At 36.6% G+C, this 19,199-nt stretch overlaps 1 protein-coding gene across 1 annotated transcript in view; it reads left to right on the top strand.

Moving 5' to 3' along the window:
- The first annotated feature begins 18,098 nt into the window (after positions 1-18,098).
- LOC140144187 (eukaryotic translation initiation factor 3 subunit D-like) overlaps positions 18,099-19,199 on the top strand; it is a 33,823-nt gene continuing 32,722 nt past the window's right edge. The window contains exon 1 of the mRNA XM_072166013.1: positions 18,099-18,283. Within this exon, the coding sequence (XP_072022114.1) occupies positions 18,158-18,283 (126 nt within the window). The 5' untranslated portion in view covers positions 18,099-18,157. The remainder of the gene's footprint in view (positions 18,284-19,199) is intronic.

Consider the following 19,199-nt stretch of genomic DNA (forward strand, 5'->3'; position numbering starts at 1 on the left):
TTTATTTTTACCATTACCACTGGACTCTACCAAACCAACCTTTGTAGCTTCCTCTTTGGATCTATAACGCATTCAAGATGTTACTACAAATTCAAGCCATTGGCATTATTCAAGATTGCGTCGAATTTAGGGTCATATTTCAAAGACAGGGTGAGAACGAGGAATCTGAAAATGGTAGAATTATACAGTCCAGTTTAGATTTAATTTTATTAATTTTTTCAAGACATAAATTAACAACATCAATTTACACGTATAAAGTGTTAAAATGGTATATTACTGATGTGTATACAACTCTCACAACTTTACACAAGGTCATATACAGTCACACTTCTCTTTTTTGTTCATGTAGTAAAGCTTTTGTACCAATAAGTCAAAATAAAGAGAATAAACTAAAGTGAAATCTACAAACACCCCTGATGGTACTCTTAGCCACGCAAACAGTTGCGTGTCCTCCACCACGCGAACTAAATTTTGAAAACTAGAAAATAATTTAATTGTCTTTATTGTACAAACGACTTACTCTCTTGAATTTTCCCAATGAATATTCAATCAAAATATTGATTTTTCAATCCTCTGATTGACTGCAGTTCGGGACAAATCGTCTCCGACTGAATATTCAAATAATTTGAATTTTCAATCTTTTTAATCAATCAAGAGGAGTGAGTCTCAAACTTTTAGGGATTGAAGTTTGCGAGAAATCATTGCCGATTGAATACTAAAATGTATTCAGTCTAAAAGATTGATTTGCTTTGCTTTTCATTCTTTCACCGAGTGTAGACTGAATTATTTTTTTTTATAAAAAAATTAAAATAGTCACTCCAAAAAAGTTTTGAAATCTTATTCCAACCATATACAACGCATATGGCAGTAGATTATGAGTAGCACTTGAATGGATGATGACATAAGTCTATTAAAAGAGAAATAGGCAATCCAAAACTCCATTTCAATCTATTTTTCAATCTATTTAGATTGATTCATATCATCAGCCATTAAAAGCTTGACATATTTCAATCTATCAATTCGAGAGAGTACCCTAAATTTGAAATTCACAAAAAATTTCTTTTTCTCTTTCAGAATACTTTGCACTTTAAGATAGGATTTTAAAATTTTAAAGCAGAAGTATCTTGGAACTTACCAATGAAGAAGAGTCCATTAGGAGTATACTAATGTATAAATATTGTTTTTTAAAGATAACCAAACAATTAATTTTCTTGGTTTTAAAGATCTCCAATAAGGTATATCTTACAACTCTGGATATATCTTTAATAAACTTCAAACAGTTTCAAGCACCTGTATGTCGGATTATATTTTGTTTTCAACATAGGTAGCACATTTTCAGCATCTTAACAATAGTAGCTACCACCTGCAACCAATATCCCAATCCTAAAGCTAATCTCAATATCAAATATCATAATCCTCACAATAACCCGTGAAGAAGAATAACGACTTCATCCCCACTCTTGTGGGGACCAATACCGATGTCAAAACTATGAAAACAGGCAGATGTAAATTCTTAAAAACAAATGTTAATTATTTATTAATTAGCATGACCGTATATAGATTATTTTACAAATCAAAGGTAAATATAATTATGGATAGATTTAGATAGATATTTAGTATTATCTTTTCACTCATTACATGATACAAATTAGTATAATACATAATAAAGAATAATACATGATAAGGATACGAAGAATAATACATAATAAGCCATGCGATAAAATGCATAATATTTACAATGTTGAGTGACGGAATTACAGTAGACTTCTCCGTAGTTCACTTTCACATTGTGCATACTCTGGCTATTACATTTAAGCATAAAACTCTGATTTGTATCAATTTGTGCACAGTTGATAGATTTTTTTAACATCTGATCTTTTCAGCCACCGTACTCACTCTGTTTGTTAGCTTTACTCGGGCTTTTGCGAAAATGGTAGTATATTCTAAAATCAGAATTGTTCAGTATTGAAGTGAGCCATTATAATTATGCCATTAAGATAATGTTGCATTCAATAATAAATTATAACCTACGTATAATTTTACTGTCACTAATTATATAAACCTTTCTATAACCATTAACTAGTATTTTGATGTTATAAACATCAGTATAATTTCGAGTTCGACTGAATGCGTTCATCATGATTAATAACATATTTTTATTTATAAAAAATCGACTATAGCATAGTCTAGAATTACTACTGTTGAGGCCCAGAGCCCTGTAGTTCTGTAAACCCTTGATACTGTTATATATGGCATTTACCTGGTATGGCAACAGGTTGGTAGAAGAGAAAAGATGGCGAATCCAACCAACCAACTGTCATGTCCATCAATTCCATATCCTATGTTGAACATTTTAAGATAAACCAAATGCACAGGTCATACTAATTAGGCGACGAAAAAACAATCTTCTACCGGCGGACGGACCTTTTAAGTAGGGTTTAATATTTTATTTTCTAGAGGATAAAATTATCCTAAAATTTCACAAAAATCTTAAGATTTTTGCAAACATATTTTCTAAAAAAGTTTAGCCAAAATTAAAACAGGACAGTGGCGCCAAAATTAATTCATTTTGGCTTAAAAATACGACTTGATTTCTGATTTCAGATGATTTTTGCAAAATTAAACAAAGAAAATAAATCACCAAATCGTAAATTCTGGGTCGGTCTGGCCAGTAGAACAGGGTTGTTTTCGTCGCCTTACTGATAGTTAATGTAATTAATATCCAGATAATCGTTAATATATTATTTATATGTATGTACAATTACAGTGCTATTGGTAGGTCCTATGATAACAGTAATGTGTTTAAGCTGATTGTGAATGTCAATTCAAAGTCAAAGTCAAAGCTAATCCTGGTAATGAAATATGACGCTCTTTGACTAGTTGACTTCAACAAAAATGGTTAGCTGCTACGTGCTTTGCTTAAAAATGTTCAAGGGAAATTACAATGTCCAGTAAAAATGTCCAGCTGTAATGTCCAGTTACAAAGTACAAAAAAATTCCTTTCGAAAAGGAATGGAGCATCCATTTGGGAATTTGCATGTCATATGCTGAAAAACAGCCGTTTGGATGTAATTTTTTATTTGAAACCACTGAGCTACACAGACTGTCAGAGACAGTCTCTGTAGCTCAGTGGTTAGAGCGTTCTCCGCACAAGGGAAATGTCTGTGGTTCAAGTACAAGCACAGGCAGGAATGTCCATAGTTTGCATAATCCTAAACTGTGTCCACCTTGGGAGGCGAAAACCCGTAGGGAGGCGAAAACCACGCCAAAGGCGAAAACCCGTAGGGAGGCGAAAACCACGCCAGGAGTGTGTTAGCAGTAGCTCAGTGGTTAGAGCGTTCGCAGCACTAGCGAAGTCTGGGGTTCAAGTCTCCGCACGGGCAGGTATATCTGGAGTTGTTTGGTTAATCTGCCTAGGCATGCCATACATATAGTAATTTCATGTTGAATTGAGCTTTCATGTCGCACAATATGCTATATCAGTCTATGTTAGCATCTATAGCAAAATGTTGACGTTTGTCGCGGTAGCTTCCTATAGATAAAATCCTGCAATGGTCGTCTTGGTAGTATCATACGGTAATTATACAACTTTGTTGTTAGTCGTGATAGTATAGACATTTCATGATCGCAGTGCGACTGCAGTGTAACCAAGAGTAATACTGCCTAATGACATTAGCACGGCATACGTGGACCTACTTTTCAATGGTTTACGGACTTCCTCAGCCACCGTACACAGCAAGTCCTGGTTGATGACCAAATCAGCACTCAAGCCAATGTGTCTTCAGGCGTACCACAAGGCAGCGTTCTGGGACCGTTGCTCTTCTTGGCATTCATCAACGATCTACCGGACTGCCTAAAGAGCTCAACAACCCGCCTGTTTGCTGATGATACTGCACTGTACAAGAGGATATCGTCCCATCATGATGCTTCCTTTCTGCAAGAAGATCTCAATGCTTTGCAGAAGTGGGAACACACCCGGGGAACACACATGGCTTATGCAATGTCATCCAGCCAAATGCCATGTGGTGCGTGTTACCAAGAAGCGGAAACCAATCACCTTCTCCTACAGTATTCATGGTATCACTCTTGAAGAAGTGTCATCTGCCAAATATCTTGGTCTCAACATAGACAACAAGCTGAGTTTCAACGACCATGTAGACATCACCACCAAAAAGCAAATGCCACCCGTGCTTGCCTCCAGCGCAACTTTTACCACAGCAGTCGCAGGATTAAGGAGGCTACGTACACGACCTATGTAAGACCTACTGCTGAGTATGCAGCTGCAATATGGGACCCTCACACTCAAAGAAACATCAAGAAAGTGGAACAAGTCCAGCGAAACAGTGCCAGATACGTCCAACACCTACGACCGCAGATCAAGTGTTACCCCCTGCTGAGTGAGCTCCAGTGGCCATCTCTACAAAGTAGACGTCGCCAAAGCCGGCTAACTATGCTCTACAGGATTCACTCTGATCTGGTTGACATCAGTTGGAAAGATCACATCACTGAAGCAACATCCAGCACCAGAGGTCATAACTCCCGCATCTATTGCAGCTCGCAAGAGTACCTATCTTCCTTCTTCGCACGCACAAGTAGGGATTGGAATTCCTTAAAGAAGGATCCAGCAGCCTTCCCAACACTCAATGCCTTCAAGATGGCATTGAGGGACGGCTCCATCTAGACAGCAGACAGCATCAAATTTTTAATCAGCACTTCACTGTACATATTTTTGCACCTGTGATCTCTTGTCTGCGTCATATGTCTACGCACTCACCACTCTGCAGTGAGTAATCTTCTTTTCAAGAAGCCTTCACTACAACTGGCAGAAGAAGAAGAAGAAGAAAAAGAAAAAGAAGAAGAAGAAGAAGAAGAAGAAGAGGAGGAGGAGGAGGAGGAGGAGGAGGAGGGGAGGAGGAGGAGGAGGTTATTTTCTCAGATTGGCTCCGAATAACTATTATGATCAATTAAAGGTGAAGTGTACAGCCATTTAACATGATTCAATGACCTAAAAGTCCTTTTATCCCGATACAAATTTTAACAAAACCGGTCGGATATTATTGTTGCTAAAGTATAAAGAAATGGATTCAGAGCCGAATTAATAGGTAGAATAAGACCTACTGTCCAAGCATACATTTCTGGTCCGACCGTAAAGGCACCACACTGCACCAGCAAACAAACGAAAGCTAAAGGCACCCAACAGACGAAATCCGTCAGAACAACAGCAGACATTTTAACAGCCATACGCATCTCGTGATTTTGTGCTGAGCTTTGGACATTAGCTGAAGAATTACGTGCAATTTGAAATATCCGGATATAAAATATAACTATTGCCACAAAGCATACCAGATTTAATCCAATGAACACGACAATTGATAAGTAACTAGCCAAGTCATATCCTGAAATCTCAGAAACTTTGTAAATGATGTTTGCAGTAAAAGAACTACTCACTAGGACCCATTCGTCATCTATAGTTTGCCTATAACTTATGCTGTAATAGTTATTCGCCACATAATGAAGCTTGAACACATGCTTTATAGTTGATGTGGATGCAACATTTTCCACGGTGCGTACTCTTTTCACTATAGGCAATCCGACACAAACTTCAGAAATGTCGTAACCTCCAGGAATGTATATTTCCATTACAACCGAACCAACAGAAATTATCAACGAAATCAACCAACACATACATACACAACCCTTCATTCTGGAAATACCTAAACCACTGTGAATACCTAATGGGTATCTGACTCCAAGATATCTATCGACTCCTATGAGTAAAACCAAAAGTACCGACGCTTCACTTGAGAGTGTAGATAAAACAGCAGCTACCTTGCAAAGAGATCCGTTAATCCACGTGACTGAAAAACTTGGAAAGTAGTCGGAATAATACATATCTACAGAGGTTAACATAACCATGTCAATACCCATTACAAGATCCGATATGGCAAGGTTTAATATCAGGGTATTTTGAACCTTTCTTTGAACCCTGTCGCCTACTTTTGTTATAAGTCTTTGTCCGATAACACAAATATTAAATAGTACTGCAAATAAACCAACGATCCACATCGTCATTCTTAACATTATATTAGGTAGCATTCGTTTACATGTCATGTATGAAGGCCGGGCAGCTCCCGGAGCACACGAGAGATTCAAATTCATAAAACAACACGGTGCGTATTCATCAACTAAAAACGCGATGTTATTGAAACCAGAAAACGACTTACTCGTTAAAGCCTTGAGTGGATTGCCCTTAAATCACATGTGAGGTTGTGTAACAATGTCTTAGTCCCATTAGAACTTACATCTTCAATGAAATTTTGTGACATATTTAAGAAATTTAAATAAGGAATGTAATCTAAAAGTGTGCTGGCAACAAACTTGGTGAGCTGGTTATGTTGTAATTCCAATGAAATAAGACTATCCAATCCATCAAAGGTGCCATAAGCAAGATCCGATATATAATTATCGGAAATGTTAAGAATAGAAAGACTACTTAATTGCCTAAAAACACCTACCTCAATGCTAGAAATGTTATTTGAATTTAGATCAAGAAGTTTGAGATTAACAAATCCATGAAATGCACCACTGGGAAGTAACTGGATGTCATTACTTTGTAGAGTCAACATCCTTAAGACTTCAAAACTTCCAAAACTGTCAAAAGTTGATTCAAGTACATTGTTATTATCAAGTTCCAACTGTACCAGATTAATGCAAGAATACAGAAGCGGTATGTGCATTAAAGCATTGTTTGCCAATGACAAAGATTCTAAAGAAGCTAATGGTGTAAAGATTTCCATTGGTAAACTACTTAGGGTATTGCAACAAAATTGCAGAATACGTAATTTTCTTGTCCGGTTATACATGTTTTCATAAAGGTATGAAATATTGTTGAATGATATCGATAAAAGCTCTAAACTTTCGACGGAGTCGAGAACCCATCTTGAAACTCTTTCAAGACATTATGTTCTATTTCCAAATATTCTAATTTAACAAGTGTATCGACAATTCCATCAGGCAGTAAGGAAAGTTTATTGTCCGATAAAGTAAGAATTCTCAATTCTGTATTGGATACAAATATATCTTGTGGTAATACTTGTAACTTGTTATCATGAAGAAGTAAAACTTCTAAACGTGTCAAAGTTTCAAAACTTGTATTTTGTAATACCACCAATTGATTGAAAGCGAGATCAAGCTCTATTAGATTTGACAAAGTATCAAATATTCCAAGTGGTAATTCAGTTAACATATTGTTATGCATGGTTAATTGGTATAACGCTATAAGATCACGAAATGCATCGACATGTAGCGTTGAAAGTTTGTTATTTTCCAAATGAAGGCGCAGTAGATCGTATTTCTGGTGAAAAAGATTAGCTGGTAAAACAGGTAACAAATTACTCGAGATATGTACCACTTTCAGTTTGGACGATACTAAGGAATCGTTTTCAAAGGAAGTAAATCTATTTTCATTGGCGTAGAAATATTCAAGGTTTGTTAAAGCTGAAATATTTGGATATTTTATCAAATTATTGCCCGTTATTCTAAAATAGAATATCAGTGAGTTTGAAGAGAAGATAAATTCTGGTAATTCAACCAAAAAATTGTAACCCAAGTCTAGAAGATGTAAATTTACGAGGCTATCGAAAATATTAGCGGACAGCATTGTGATATGATTGTAAGCTAACATAAGTTGTATTAGCTCTGTGAGTTGACTAAAAACATACGGAGGTATACTGACTAGAGCGTTTTTCTGAAGAACCATATTTTTAAGAGTTTCTGCCGCCGAGTTAAAAACTTCGCTGCTTATTGAAACTATGATATTTCCAGATGCTGTAAACATTTCTAATTCTGAAAGTGCATTGAAATCTGGTAATGTTGTTAATTTATTGTCATCCAGGTCCAGGTAATGTAAACTTTCAAGACGGTCAAAAATATCAGCTGGTAAGTCTGTTATATTATTTGAATTTAAATATAGTTCCCACAGTTGTGGGATATTTCTAAAACACGTGATGGTAAGGCAACTAAGTTATTGTGGCCCATATTCAGATATTGTAGCGAATTAGTAGAATTAAAAAATTCAACTGGCAGTAATAAAAATCTATTATGCGACAAATCAAGGTGTATCAGAGTTTGTAGTCCTGCAAATACATCGTCTTGTAAGAAATCTATCAGGTTGTTACCCAATTGTATATACTCTAAATTAAGAATGCTACTGTGAAGCGATGATGGTAGATCAGCCAAACTGTTTAATATCGGCATCTGCGTCAAATAATTTCCAAACAAGTTAAGATATTCTAATCTGTCCGCACTGTCAAATATATCATTCGGCAAAGTGACAATCTTGTTTGAATCAAGATGAAGATCTGTTAATTTTGTTAAGAAACTAAACGTACCAGGCAGTAAGGTATCAAGACTGTTGTGACTCAGAATCAATAATCTAATATTCATAGTTAAGTTAAAAATTCCGTTGGGTAATGATGATATGTTATTGTTATTCATTATCAAATAATTTAGTTTAACCTGGGTATCAAATATATGGTTAGGTAATGTGGTCAGTTTGTTGTTGCCTAAATCTAAGTACCTTAATTTATTCAGACCACTGAAAACAAATCGTGGTAAAATATTAATTTCATTGCCACTCAGTAGCAATTTCTGCAAAGACTTAAAACACCAAAATGCTTCTGGCTCGATGGTTCTTATTTTGCGATTGGAAAATGAAAGACCCGCGATGTTTGGATCACAAATTAGTAACACTCTTATTTGATTTTCTTCCAGACAATCTGTTAGCCAGACTTTGTGACCAAGTGAACAAATGCACTCATCTGGACATTCGATTTCATACTCGTATGTTAATATTCTTATGGTTGCATCTGTATTTTGGTTCTCTAGGGTTAAATACTGAAGTAAACTCTGTTGTGGGTGAAACCGTTCGACTTGTTGATATTCAATTAGACTGCAATTATTGAGTTGTTCAACATCAATTGCATCACTAGCATGAATGGTAAAATCGATATACATCAGTGCAAAATGAAACACTAAGGATTTCCCTACAAGAGTGGTTGTGCATGTGCTAAACGGAAAAGAAATGAAATCATTTTCACTTGTTGCTGAGTTTTCACTATCCTCGTCGATCTTTTCAACAAAAAACATGGAGTAGTTATAATTTGCCTTCACGTTCTGTACATTGAATGTAAACCAAGAACGAGTTAATGAGTAAATCGTTATGCTACATTCTGATTCGGTATTGGCGAGAAATGTCTTTATTTTATTATTCGGTATAATTATCTTCTTTGAACATGAATTTTGATTAGGGTTTAAACCATCACCCTCTATATCAAATGAAACAAATGATGAATCAAATAGACTTTTATCCCAAAATGAAGAATAAGTGACACTTACACCAGCACCACATGTATAAGTACCTGATGGAAAGGACAGAAAGAATAAACAGCAAAGAACGTGAGTAAAGGACCAATCCATCTCTGTCTGTTGTTCAACTTGTATCGGTTCAAGCTTACCCAATGTCTCTGTGAGATCAGCTATCTGTAAATAAAACAAGCAAAACATAGTGCAGTTATGTCCACCGTGACTTTCCAGCCATAAAACCGCTTAGTGAAGATTAAAGCGAGATATGCAGTACTAAACCATTATATTAATCGATTGTCCAATGCAAATTTATTACCACGTGATAATATTATTCCAAATGAGCGATTGAATTGTCCCCTACGGTCGACTAATCCAATCGATAATGACGCTATTGACATGTACGGGCGGAGCTCCATTGACCGAGTTTTGGGGTATTTTTCAATGGTTTGCTGCCATTTACTCATCAAGGCGGTCCCCCGTTATTATAAGGACTATGCTAATGATTTAAAGATTGACATGCAGAGAATAAACCATACTTGATTGACAGAAAGTACTAAATTTGTATCTATTACGGTTTTGTGACACCCTCTTCCAAATGCGACCAAGCCAGGGCGACCGGTGAAGCAAAATGTGCATTGAATAACACGGGAGTTTGGATATAGATGGTAGGATTTCTTTCTCATACAAATGTATGGTCCCCTGTTATTAAAGCTTGTACAGGGTTGAAAAGAATAAGTAATTGAAACAGAGCAAGCACTAAAATCATAGCTTTTATACTTTTTGATATATGACGCTAACTAGTTCATCTCCTATATCTACAACACAGCGCTACCAGTAGGGGTCAATTGCCTATTGTGAGTGCCCCTGTATGGTGTGCATACACGTAGGAAACAATAACTGCATGATGACATAATAGTGAATATTCTCAGTCATCCAGTCGTTAAAATCACAAGGTTTTGAATTAAATCAAATACTGGAACTTACATAGGCAACTGACCCGCTGGGCTGGTCATGTGACACTTTGAGACGGCTAGGGATCGTCTTGATGGCCCAGGTAAATTTTACAAACAACAACATGGAGTTCCGATGGGATCCCCAGTTAGCCCGATAGTTGTTAACCTGTGTATGGACAGTTTCGAGCAGCAAGCCTTGCAATCATACCCGGGTGTTTAAGCCCAGACTCTGGTTACGTTTTGTCGATGATACCTTCGTGATCATTGAGCGCACCGAATTAGAAGGTTTCTTTCAACACATCAATAAGCTAGACGACAACATCTAATTTACACAGGAAAGTTGTAAAGACGACACGTTAGCTTTCTTAGACTGCCTGATCAGTGTGAAGAACGATGGTTCGCTAACTTCAAATGTTTACAGAAAACCCACGCACACTGATCATTACTTACAATTTGGATCACATCACCCATTGATACACAATTTGGGAGTAATAAGAACTTTACAATACAGAGCTGATACCATCATAAAAGCGAGAACGTACTTATCCCAGAGGAGAAAGGTGACATCAAAGAATCGCTGAAGAACTGCGGTTATCCGAACTGGGCTTTTCTGAAGGCCAACAAGAGCAGAAAAGACCAAAAACAGTCTGATGGTGGTGGTCAACCCAACAAAGCTCGCGTCACAATCCCATAATATATAGCTGGACTGTCAGAACGTGTAAAGAAACACCTCAAAGCTTTTGGGATTTCCTCGTCATTTAAGCCAAATAACACCCTTCGTGGCAAGCTCGTTCAAGTAAAGGACAAACAATCAAAAGAAAAACTCTCAAACTTAGTGTATGAATTAGTGTGCGGTGACGCTGATTGTTCTGCTGCCTATGTTGGCGAAACAAAACAAGCCTTGAAAGCTAGACTCAATCAACATAGGAGGCCCAGTACAAACGAGGCCCAGAACTCCGCCGTGTACCTTCACCTTAAAGACACTGGTCATAATATTGACACCAAGGACGCAGTGATTCTGGGAAGCCATCTGGGAGAGGGTAGAGTAGCCGTACAAGAAAGGGGGACTGAGATACAACTTATCTCACGCATCAGACCGGGCCATCAAGACGATCCCTAGCCGTCTCAAAGTGTCACATGACCAGCCCAGCGGGTCAGTTGCCTGATGAAGTCTGATGGTTTCAGACGCAACGTAGCAAGTTGCAAAAAATGCAAGTTCCAGTATTTGATTTAATTCAAAACCTTGTGCATGATGACATAACACTCAGAATACAAGGAGTCAAGCCCTATCATGCGATATCTATTGTTATGCACGCGGGTATTATATTTAATTAGGTACTGGACTCGGACCATACATAATGGGGTATTGGTTTCCATGGCTATGAAATAGATAATCAGTAAAAGACGTTACAGATTTACAGGCTTCAATGCATAATATTCGCAACTTTGGAAAACGTGAAACACAACATAAGATTTATCACTCCCTTTCTTATTAAGAAAGAGATATGTTATTAATGAATATGCGGCGGATGCGAGGGGAAGGACGTTGACACGTCCCCTTTAAATTTCTCCATAGGGAACGTCCCTCTCTAAAAATCATAATAGAAAAAAACAATAACGCGAATTGCCCTGTGTATCTTAGGCCAAAATAGGGTAAATTGCAAACCTTTGCCCGCTTCGCGCCGCGCCCAATGGTCCATAGAATACCGAAATACACCTTCATTTGGGGCTAACATTCTAAAATTGAAAATGTTTTGCGCGCAACCCAGTGAAAACCGGCACGAAATATGGTCGTCCCTCCTAATTTTTATTGCTTCCGCCGCCACTTTCAGGTAACTTGAACATTCAATCCTACCTTTAAAATGTTGATTTGCGAGAATTTCACAGAAGATGCCAAGAGTTCGTACTCACAGTACTAGTATTGGTGATAAATGTTATAGGTAATTAAATAGATAATCAGTCAAATTCGTCACAGTTGAACAGGTCTCAAAGCAAATATTCCGGCGCAACTTTGCACGGTAGAAATTCCACGTAAAAGACAAGAAAAGATTTATCTCGTTGGATTGGCACGTAAGTCAATTAAATGCATACGTATTATATGAAATTGACAGAAACACTAGAAGCTACTAGACTAAAGCTTTTTTTCCAGTCCTGAGCATGAGAGGGCGAGAGCGCAAAACGTTTAAGAAAAGATTTTGTGATTTAAAAGCTAATGGGTTGCAATATTATATTGCTGAATGCAATTCATTTGGCAATCAACCGTTAAAACTAGTCATATTTTTATATTAACAAAATACTATTAATATCATAATAATTGTCCAAATGCCTATTTTCTGCAGGTATTCATTTTTAGTGAAGAGATTACGCCTGCCAACTTTCTCTCTCTTGTTTAATTTTCAAGGTCGATTTCATAAATCAATTTCGCAGCAATCGAGTAATCACGCTATCCACTAACACTTAGGACTAACGTAAGTGGACACTCACCAATGCCAGAGTTGTTGAAAGCATTTAAGGGTAGAGGAGGTATTGTTGGTCGAAGCAGCCAAAACAAAAATCGATTTTCATTATCTGAATCAATATATTATTGAAAAATAACACTTTGAAAACTTGCTTAATTTATTGTTGTTAATGTGTTATGTACGTTTTACAAAAGTGTTGTTGTTTCAGCCCTCTTTACAACATAACTCAAGAACCACACAGGACCTACAAAAGTATATCTGCGATATTTGAATTCTTCTACACGCTCGCTATGAATTGAGCAATGCAATGATGCTGTGAACTTGTTTTTTTCTGCTGCTTCGACCAACGATATATCGTATACCCTTAAGGTTTTCTGGTAAATTCCATACGTACGTGAAACGTACGTAGCATTGGGCTATATTCCATTTAAAATCCACACTACCCCTGTGGAAGATTTTGGAAATATCTTCCACAGGGGAGTATGAATATCAAATGGAATGGACACATTAGCAGCTCCATTTGTAACTCCGGTTGAATTGTAATTCAGGTTGAATCTTTCTCAGATGGTGTATGAACTTCAAATGGAACTGCCTTAATGTGTTTATTCCATTTGAAATTCATACTCCCTCTGTGAAAAATATTTCCAAACTCTTCCACAGGGGGAGTGTGGATTTGAAATGGAATAGCCCATTACGTGGCGATCAACCAGACCAGATATAATCCTATTGTATTCCCCACCCTTCAGCGATATTTTGGTCCATTTTTACTCTTTCATTTTACAATCGCAAAATAAGAACCATTGACCCTGAAGCATTTTGGTGTTCTAAGTCTGCAGAAATTGGTACCGAGTTATCAAATTATAACTTGGCAAGAGGAACATCAAGTAATTCTTATATGAGCTTCCAAACACTAACCGCAAAACAGGTGGAAGATACATGAGGTGGTCTCCTTGTTTATTTTAAACGACCTCTCTTTTGAAGAATTCTGAACATATTCTTTTTTTCTTTTCTTTTTTTCCTTGTGCTTGGAACTGATGGAGGGAGAAAAGACATAAATAATGAGCCATCAGTTCCCAACTATCATGAACAATTACATATAATCAAAAAATTCTTTTTGAGCAACAGGTACAAAGAGAGACAGACGAGACAAAGACTATGGACGAAGACAACGATCACTCTCACTCATAGACAAAACATACAAAAAGACAGAAGACAAACAAGAAAAAACGATTCAAATTATACTCACACACTTAAACAATCTAACCATGATATATACATAATATAAAAGTTACTTGAAAAAAAGGCAATCAAATTTTATCAATGTCGAAAGAAAACTTTTTAAAGTGCTTGCCAAGATTGCCATTTTTCTCAGCAATTTTGTACTCAATGTTGAATTTAAGCTTAACAAAATTGCGGAAATTCTGAAGAGAAGGAGCCACCTTGCATCTATGAATATAAAATTTAAGAAAGAGAAATAAAAAGTTAATGCAAATACTATGAAGAGAAACGTCCTTAGTAACTCCAAATAAAACAAATTCTGATAATCTCTCACCAAATGTTTATCTCTTGGATTTTTCAAACTTTTCAAACTTTTCCATCATTGGAATTTGTTACCCAAATCAATCAAAGAAATTGGGAATTTGCCGCAATTCAAACGTGCTGTCAAGAAGCACCTTTCCGAACAGGCTTGGCTAGCTGAGCGTGATATTATGCATCACGAAAATTATTAGGCCCTTTTTTTGCTCGTTTGTTTTTCGTCTTTGTTATGTTTTGCTCGTCCTCCTGCCTTAATCATTGCTGCTGCTGCTTTATTGTTTTTTGCCTTACAAGGACCCCAATGGAATTAAGCTTTCTTCGGAAGGCTTTTTGGGCTATCCTTGGTACTCATTGGTATTTATTCCATTGTCACCTCGTGCAATAGTTTATTCTGGTACCTGAATTACATACATGTACAGTAGATTTTAAAGTATTTTATCCATAATGTGCAATCTATTGTATTTTCTTTTTGTTTGCAATTTTGATGTATATTGAGTGCTAAATAAAATGAAATGAAATGAAATTCAAACATTTTCAATTTTTATATTTAACAACGTTATGACCCGATCATCTTATAACAGCCTCACAGAAAGACCCCCAATTTTGCCTTCTGAGCCCTTATCACCCAATGACCCTGTTTCAAATATCTCATTAAAAGACCCGCAATATCTTAGTAACATATACAGCAAATTATTTGTCTGATCACAAGAATTTAAAAATGTATTTGTTTGTGCTATGTAAGACTTACCGTTACAGAGTTAATCTACAAAAATCGCATTATTGGGTCAAAACAGCGAATTTTTCAACTTGCTCCGATTTAGGGGGAAATGGTGGCAGCTTGAAGTCTACCCTCACCCACTTAGAATTAAGAGGTCATTTCAAAAATACTCTTTGTCAGGAGCATAAGAACTAAGTTGGCAGGCCACTTCTTTGCAAACAGAGTGGTTAAGAATTGGAACAATTTGCCAGATAATCTTGTCTCTACACCAACCGTGGCATCCTTTAAGAAACTTCTGAGAGTCCTGCCCATCGGCGAAGAGGACTAAACTATACTAAGCATACCAAGTAAGTAGGCCCAAAGTAAATACTGGGTATTACTAGCTGTCTTCTTTCTTCTTCTGACGTCACAACATCATCAATCAGATAATCGATCCTGATCCGATGGTTTCGAACGCAACGTAACAAAGTGAGTTGCAAAATCTTATTAAGTTTAATTCTGGAAACATGCAGTGGGAAAACTACGTTAGTTTAATGCAAGGCATTCCATTCGCTAGTAAGTCTACGCCTGTTTAATGCTAGGCATTCCATGCGCTAGTAAGTCTACGCCAGTTTAATGCTAGGCATTCCATGCGCTAGTACAGTAAGTCTACGCCAGTTTAATACTAGCATTCCATGCGCTAGTAAGTCTACGCCAGTTTAATGCTAGGCATTCCATGCGCTAGTAAGTCTACGCCAGTTTAATGCTAGGCATTCCATGCCCTAGTAAGTCTACGCCTGTTTAATGCTAGGCATGCCATGCGTTAGAAAGTAAACGCCAGTTTAATGCTAGGCATTCCAGGCACTTGTTAGTCTACGCTGGTTTAATGCAAGGCATTCCAGTCACTGGTAAGTCTACGCTAATTTAATGCTAGGCATACCAGACAGTGGTAAGTCTACGCTAGTTTAATGCTAGGAATTCCAGGCAGCGTTGGTCTTACGCTAGTTTAATATATATCATTATCAGTTTAATGATTTTAATTGATTGTGTTCCAAGCTATGATAACACAAAATAAAGCTGAATTTAGATATTTGATGGGCCCGTGCGTGCGAAGCGAGTAAAAGTTTGTAGTTAGACCTATTTTGGATTTTAGATAATAACAAACCAACTTTATATGCTTCTTTTTATGGAACTATAACACATTTAAGAGGTTATAAAAAATTCACGACACTTTCGATATTCTAGATAGTGTCTAATATAGGGTCAAAATTCAAAGGCAGAGTGAGAGTGCATAGACAGACAAAAACGGTACAAGTACACAATCCTTTTATTTTTTAACAACAATTTTTTCGCCTCAGACAATCAACGAAATTAATAGTTGGCACACCCTGACAATATGTTGGAACTCTTCATTGCCGCTCTGATAGTTCAGTGAAATTAGTATAACTATGTTTGATGAGAAGTACATACCTTCTCCTTTCCCCTTGGGTTTGAAAAAATATACAGTACCAAACATAGTTTTTGCCTGCATGACATTTTACAGTGAAAAGGTGTAGGCCTAACTCAAAATTTTGATCAATTTAACACTAAAATAAAAACACTAAAAATTGGGGTAGTCGGAATATTATTGCATGAAAAATGGTGCAATCAAACCGAAATTCTGACAAAACTATGAATGATATACGGTATAGCCCATGATGTGCTTTAGAAAGTGTAGATTGAGAAATATCTTTCATCAGCGAATGTTACTTTGAAAAGCAAAAACGTTGACCCCCCAAAAGCTCATGGAAAGTTAAAGCCTGTAAAAATCGAGAATCAATACACTAGAACTATAGAAGCCTAAATTTCATCAACACCAGGGTTTGAAAAAAATATACAGTAGGCCTACCAAACATAGTTTTTTCTTGACATTTCCTGAAAAAATGAATCTTGTTGCTTTTCATTTGGCCGAGAAAATTAATTTTACATTGTAAAGCAAAAACGTTGACCCCCAAAAAAGCTCATGGGGAAAGTTGAAGCCTGTAAAATCGAAAATCAATACATTTCATACAAAGTTTAGGCTAACACCAGGGTTTCGAAAAAAAAATATAGGCCTACAATGCAGACATTTACTAAAAAAAATGAAAATTGTTGCTTTCATTTGAGCTCATTTGGCCGAGAAAACTTGAGGTGTAACTCAAAATTTTGCTCATTTCAACACTAAAAGCTACTAAATTCGATCGTTTTACTGAATCAACCCACAAGATTAGAATAGCCATTGATTCACCAGCGTTCTGTGTGTACCGTAAAATGGGGTACCTTTGGACACTTTCAGAGTTTTTAAAGCACTGCTTCCAAACAAAACCAATTATATTTCTTTTTTATGACATTAGGGTTCCCTTCTACACCATGAAGTTGAAAAAGATTATTTAATAATTTCGTAAGGGTGCCCTAGCCTAGGGGTTCAAACCGGTGGTTCAAAATAGCCTGACCAAAGTTATAACCCCGAATTTGGGGCAACTTTGGTCAGAGTAAATTACATTCCATGAAGAAAAAAAAATCAAAAAAATTGATCTTCGCTGTATATGGGCAAGTTGTTGTTTTTTGTGACATTTGACCCCTTGCAAAATTAATCAAGCACACATCCTTGCTCACAAATATCGATTTTATTTTTCTGAAAAAATGTAAAAAATGCTCATTTTGGTCAAAATCACGAAATGTTAAGGAACTTAGCGACTATTAGGCCTATTTCTTCCAAATATATTTCTTAACAAATTGACACCAAATATGACTAAAAACAATATTGCTGTACGAAAATATGACCATTTAAAAAATATATATTTGATCGACCAAAGTTACCCCGCTGACCGAAGTTAGTTCAAGTTACCCCATTTTACGGTATCTTTTTTTGACCCCCACCACGGAAATAATGTAACGCTTTAATATGTAGCACTGCCCCTCTGAGCATTCTGGTTCGTATAAAATGCTATATACGAGACTACTAGGTTTCGCCATAGCCTCATTGTAAGAAAGCGCAACAAATATTTCAATAGAAACAACACGGTAATAATTGAACGATGTATTTTGAGATGAGGCTATTATTGGTGCTTCATCAGTGGCGGTAGAACCCACACGTGTATGTCGAAATCTGCCAAAAAATAACACTGAAAATGACGGCTCATTTTAATCCGCCGGACATCCAAGACAACCCAGAAGGCTGGGGACCTTGTGCAGTTCCAGATCAATTCAAAGATATTCCATATCAACCCTTTTCTAAAGGCGATCGACTCGGAAAGGTGAGTGTATTTTTCCCAGCCACCATTCATTCCGCACACACAGTGCACAGAAGCGTAAAGCTTACCAGATGGACGAAACTGGCTGGCATGGCTGGAGAGCTCTCTGCACTCGACGCACTGGATACCGGGACTGGATATACATATGCATATGGGCGATCCACCCTCGCTATTATAGGGACTTAAAGGAGTATTTCGTGATCCTAGCATCCTCTATTTATGTCATTTTTCATTAGATATCCACGAAAAAAACCTATTCCCAAAATTTCAGTTGATTCCGATTTTGTGTTCGCGAGTTAGGCTAATGAAAGTTGATCCCCAGTTTCCTGTTACATAGTTTTTCATGACTGGGTAGGTGACTGTTTCATTATTCATTATTCATTATTTTCAAACTTTAGTTATCGGTGCAAAGTTAATTACGGAATGCTATGTTTTGAGGCCCAAATAAAATAATAAAGTATAGTTAGTAATGACCATGCTTCACTTCAAAACAAATTTTAATTAAGCACATCTTCTTTGGAATCTTCAAATTAACCTATAGGTTGTGCAACATATGAAAGCACCAGAAGTCCATGATAGTCTTTGGAGAACCACTTTTCCATATAAATACACGGTGTCTGTGTGTTCTATTGCACACTACTTTTTACAAACCAAACTTACTCTCCACTAGCACATCTTTGGAAGCAATATTTATACGGAAATTAGTTTGTCTACTTGCACAAACTGGAGGTTGCTGGTAAAAATCATCACAGGGTGCACGTGTTAATAATAAAACAACCATGCAAGAAATTGACAAATAAATCATTTTATTTATAAGTTTATTTTATTAAATACATAAATATTTGTAAGAAAAGCAGAATAAATTTGACTTCAAATTTTGTTTATTTTATTTATTTTGATGTTGTCTATATATAGCGTG

This window comes from Amphiura filiformis, unplaced genomic scaffold, assembly GCF_039555335.1.
Source record: "Amphiura filiformis unplaced genomic scaffold, Afil_fr2py scaffold_44, whole genome shotgun sequence".
NCBI lineage: Eukaryota > Metazoa > Echinodermata > Ophiuroidea > Amphilepidida > Amphiuridae > Amphiura > Amphiura filiformis.